Genomic DNA, 5469 nt, shown 5'->3' on the forward strand with positions numbered 1-5469 from the left:
CCACTCATCCCTTTCTGCTTTCATATATAGTCATTCTTATCAAAGTGTCTTGAATAGGAATCAAATAAACACAAAAATGTATTTTTATCATATTTTACATTTCCTATTTCAAATTGCACTTAACATGTCCACTTCAAAAATACACCTGAACAGGGCCACGACAATGTCGTGTGACATTCTAATTCTCTTGTTTTAATGTAAAATGTTCTGTACCTACTGCCATCTAGTGATAATAAAATTACATGATTACACCGCTAGTCACTACTACAGCAAAGACACTCAAAGATGGCATTATTTGCAGATAATCAATTTGTTTTCAAAAAATCTTTTAAGACCAATTACCGTATTTTCCAGACTATGAGCGCACCATACTATAAACCGTACCTTCAAATCTTTTGAACCCTCCTACCCCCGGAAACTTGCATATATCAGCCGCACCGGGCTACAGGCCGCTGGTATCTCTGCTGCTCTCGGTTTCCCATAAGGACCCAGCAGAGGGCTGATACATTTAGAAGACATTTATATATCCATTATGGAGATGATAGGTTTTGGACGGGCGATGTGCCACTATAGCATAAGCAATATTTAAGAATGACTGCTATCATTAACGATAAAGGGAAGAAGCTTTTCAGTTATCTAGCTTTGCTAGCAAGTCATTCATTTCTTCTTCTGTGGTATTGTCTTAAAATTGTTTGCGCCCCGTAGCCCCTACCCTTTTGTCATGTCCTACGGGAGAGGTGTGTGCTTTTCATTTTTCCATCTAAATACATTCAGTTTATTCATAGATCTATTTAGTTAATTTTTGTTTTATACTTTTGTGTAGGACTTAGAGCGGACAGCCTTTAACACGGTTGTGTTGTCTTTGTATTCTCGTCAGGTATGTTGTACAAAAATGTTTATAGCTTTTTTGTAAGTTGTGAGAGGTGTTCCCGCCTTTTGTCAAGTTGTCCTGCAGGAGAGGACTTGGAACGGGCAGCCTTTAACACGGTTGTTTTGTCTTTGTATTCTCGTCAGTCTCGTCAGAAATAAACCGAGAATCATCCACTTGAAAGAAACTGTGTCACGGTCCATTCACTTGATAACCAGCACAACGCAGAAAACAATACCAAAAAAATTAAAAAAAAAAAAAATGACCAAAAGGGCACTTGGGGGCAAGGAGCAAAAGGGGCAGGTGCTCAAGCACCCCCCGCCCTCCCTGCATGTGCCTGTTCAGTCCGGTAAGATATTAGGTTTGCAGGCATGATATTTATTTTTGCGATCATTAATAAGCGCTCCCTGAACTGTTGATTAGTTAATCTTAAACTTCTGCTCTGCTAGTTATTTTAGAAATGTTTTTGAAACAATAATTACCGAGATTATTATTGTTGTTGGGTCATTAATTTGAACACGTTTTGTTGATTTTGTTGTTGTTGTTCTTTAATAAAGTTACGAACGTTTTAAGCGAGCCAGAGGAGGACGTGCTGGTCTCAGGATCCTGGCGGTGTTCGTCACCTAATGCCGAGATCGACTCAAAAATAAAAAGTTATTTATTAGCTGATTAAGTGTGTTTTAGATTGTTCTTGAAAAACTAATCAGTCAGGGCTAATTAGTGGGGGAACTCATGGCTACACAGTGAATCCATTTATTTTTTTTTTTTTTTTTACAGCAGACAGCCGCTCCCCTCTCTTGCTGGTACTGCGTACCCCCGCTAAATCTTTTAGGGGTACGCAGTACCCTGCTGTACCCCCTTACTTTCACCCCTGGTTATTTCTACAATCATATTAAAACATCCATTCATCCATCCACTCTTTACCCTTTAAGATAAAAAGAAAAACGGAAAATTGGTGAGCAGCTTTGTTTGATATCATCCAGTATGACAAAAATATTTATGAATCAGAATCATGTTTTATTAAATTAGATCAACATGTTAGGACCGTCATTAGTCCAGATTATATTTGTTTCAATAACTGTCAAGTTCTTGGTTTAAAAAAAAAAAAAAAACAGCTTATATTTTAACTGAAATAAAACTCAATGGGTGTCCAGTTTGCTCACTTGTTACTTCACATTAAATCATGTTCTGGATTCAAACTCAGTGAAATAATTTTTCACAGAGACCTATAGTTTCTACACAAAACAAAATATTGTACTATAAATTTACAATAAGTCCCTGGAAACTTGTCTGCATATGTTTGTAAAATTTGAGTTGACATTTGAGCTCAGTGAATACAACTTTTTATTATGAGAAAATAAACTAATGCTCAGACCATAGTCAGGACCACCATTGTCTTATGTAAAACCCATATAATCTACAAAGTGGACTAAAGAAATCATGTTAAGTACAAAAATGCAGAAATCTATTTTATAAAAGCAAGATAATGAAAAGTTAGGCTGCATTAAGCTAACATAATAAACTGTAAAAAAAAAAACAAAAAAAAAAACATCCATGGTGTTAGGTACAATGCAAATCAGATATGATGTGAAATATAACTTCAGATAATTAAGGACATTCAGAATGTAAACATCAACATTCAGTTAGTTGTAACTGAGAAACACATTTAGTAGGTTTGTAGTGTCTGTAGACAGAAAGAGGAAAAAATAAGCTCATGTATGACACTGAGTTTTTTACTAAACAGAAATTAAACGAAGAATGAACACTGTTTTGCTAAAATAATTAGAGGTAAAGACAAATTAATCTTCAAGTAATGTAAAGGTCAGGAAATTACAAATCAGATTTTATTATGTGATTGAAGAGGCTTTTAAAGAGAGACAGTTTGAAAAAGTCTGGAAAACAGTGGGATGTCCTTTTCATATATTCCAAGGACATAAGCTTTATAATGTTTAAAAAGTGATGTGATTTTATGTTAATCTGCATCAGATAGTAAAAAACTTCTGCCTCCACTTGCCACAATACCTCTCGGTTTTCCCACTCATGAATAGAAATAAAAAAGTTCTTGAGTAGCAAAAAGGTTCCAAGTTCAGGTTAAATTGTACTTGTGGTTTTTAAGCTTGATCTGAAATGCAGAACAATTAAATTTTTTAGAAATTTCACAAAAATGTCAAAATTCACAACTCATGCTTCTGGTCAACGTTGAGTGGGTGTTCCATTCTTAACACTCCTGTGGTCTTAAGAGACGTGGGTCCTTTGGACCAAGCCATTTATCCTACTCTCCCCGCCTTTTATCTAGCGGTCTAACGGGATACTCCTCAAAGCCCCCTGTTCTACTCACGCTTCCCTGCAGTCAGACCGTTACATCTGCTGCACTCCTCCTGAGCATCATGCCAAGAACGCAGGAGGATTACGAAAAGAGTTACTGATTTTGAAATGGAACTGATCTAAGTACAAATGCCAGAAAGCCATTTTCTCTGTTAGATCCTACAGATTTTAAGACCTGACTACTACTCAGGCAAGTTCAGAGTTAAAAATTTGTACTTAAATGTCCAGAAAAAATCTAATTGTTTTTGGATGAATATGGAATTTTGTGATTGTGTATAAGCTCGAGTTATTGGTACACATTTGGGTTTGCAGAAAAAGACTTTCTTCATCTTGCAGTTCAGTTTTCCTGTGTTCATTGACGGTAAAAGTCCCTCTTCCCACCCGTCTTGCTGAGCAGTTTCACATCCGTGATGACAATGTCGTGGCTCACGGCCTTGCACATATCATAGACCGTAAGCGCTGCCACGGAGGCGGCCGTCAGCGCCTCCATCTCCACGCCTGTCCTACCCGTGGTGTGACAGGTTGCAGTGATAATAACAGAGCAGTGCAGCTCATCCAGCTGAAATGAGATGGAGGCGTGGTCCAGCGGGAGCGGGTGGCAAAGCGGGATGAGGGCAGAAGTCTGTTTCGATGCCATGATGCCGGCCAGCTGAGCCACAGTTAAAGCATCACCTTTAGCCAGCTGGTTATCCCGGAGGAGGTGGAAAGCGACGGTGCCCAGGATGACAGTGGCATTGGCTGTGGCTGTTCGAAGTGTGGGAAGCTTCCCCCCAACATCCACCATTGTTGCTCGGCCCTCGGCGTCTGTGTGCGTCAGCTGGGGTTTAGCACTACTGGGGCTGTCTAAGGCTGATGGGGTGTTATGCATGTGCTCTTCACCAGAACTTTGACTGTGAAACAACCTGACACTTAGATTTTTTTGATTCATTTTGGCATTCGGTGTGCAAAAAGCAGAAAGGGACTGGCTCCTTGGGTTGTTAGGAACACTGGATTGTTTGTACCTGAGGGGGTCTTCATTAATGAAGCTCATATTTGTGCATTTCTTAGTGTGACGGCTGGTGAAAATGAGATCATAATCATAGTCTGAGGAGTGAAGCGGCGTCACATCGTGGCACTTCTCTTTGCTAATATGGGTCTTAATGAGTGAACGGCCACTCAATGAGGTCTTAAAGCAGCAACTAAAGGCTGTCTGTGTTGAAGCAGTGCAGCCAGGAAGGCACAGAAACTCCTTACGAGACTCATCAGAAGATGCAGTCAGATAAAGGAACGGGTCACGTTTTAGCTCAGTAAAGATGAATGAAGCCTTTTGTCGGTTTTCTGGCCTTGTGAGAAACATCTCGAAGAAATCTGTCACACCAAAAACAGAAAACATATGAAAGACAAGTTTTAAACAGAATAATTCATGAGCAAAAAAGCAAAAGAACACAAAAACTGATTACGTACAGCAGAGTCACCCACCAATGAGGACCATAGGTCTGTTCTTCATCTGAGAGATGCTGAACATGCCTGAAGAAAAAAAACTAATGAATCACTTCCTAGATAAATGTATTAACTGGTAACTACCACACAATGCTGAGAGGGCTTTCACCTGCATGTTGCTTCTTCTTTCTGCCCACAGCAGCTCCGATAATTTGCAATAACTCCTCATCAGACGCTCCAGAACGGAGAATATCTCTGAGGGAAACTTCAGAGTTACCGAACAAACACACCTGAGAATCAAAGAGGAAAGCAAATCAAAAACTAGAACATACAGAGTTTTAATCTTAGCCATGACTTCTGGCTTTCAGTTTATGCATTTTATGAAAGACATGTTATAATGTTTGAGAAAATTTGATGAAGTCAACATTTACCTTGAGGTTTCCATCTGCAGTGATGCGCAAACGGTTACAGGAGCCACAGAAATTGTCTGACATGGAGGTGATGAAGCCGAGCTGACCTTTGAAACCAGGAACGTTAAAAGTCTGAAAGCAGAAAGAAGTGTTGAAAATATTTTAGGAAACAAATTCAGTGATTATGTAATAATACTGTCAAAGTTCAAATGTATAGCTTGTGTACTTTTTCCTCAGCTCTGCTTCTAAATATTACAGAACCCAATGAGAGTTCTCATAGGACTCTTTAAGTCTGTAAGACTCATCAGTAGCATAAATTGTGAACCCCTTAGGTTTAATTTACACAAGCTTGCGGTTTGATTGCAGCTTTTTCATTTGGGTTGGAAAGAGAGTTGATAGCCTATAATCCCAACCTATAGGCCACATGTGTCAAACTCAAGGCCCGCG

The 5469-nt window shown here is 39.1% G+C and overlaps 1 protein-coding gene across 2 annotated transcripts in view; it reads right to left on the reverse strand.

Annotated features, from left to right (window-relative positions):
• Positions 1–1867: 1867 nt before the first annotated feature.
• Positions 1868–5469, reverse strand: part of mocs1 (molybdenum cofactor synthesis 1) — a 16521-nt gene continuing 12919 nt past the window's right edge. The window contains exons 8-11 of one of the 2 annotated variants that reach the window (XM_015043127.1): positions 5044–5154; positions 4782–4902; positions 4652–4699; positions 1868–4540 (exon numbers count right to left, since the gene is read on the reverse strand). In XM_015043127.1, the coding sequence (XP_014898613.1) occupies positions 3546–4540; positions 4652–4699; positions 4782–4902; positions 5044–5154 (1275 nt within the window). In that variant the 3' untranslated portion in view covers positions 1868–3545. Of the gene's footprint in view, positions 4541–4636; positions 4700–4781; positions 4903–5043; positions 5155–5469 lie in introns of both variants that reach the window. The other variant, XM_015043128.1, reaches the window with a different exon arrangement.

Source organism: Poecilia latipinna, unplaced genomic scaffold, assembly GCF_001443285.1.
Source record: "Poecilia latipinna isolate Pla-1442-1.1 unplaced genomic scaffold, P_latipinna-1.0 Scaffold617, whole genome shotgun sequence".
Taxonomy (NCBI): Eukaryota; Metazoa; Chordata; class Actinopteri; order Cyprinodontiformes; family Poeciliidae; genus Poecilia; species Poecilia latipinna.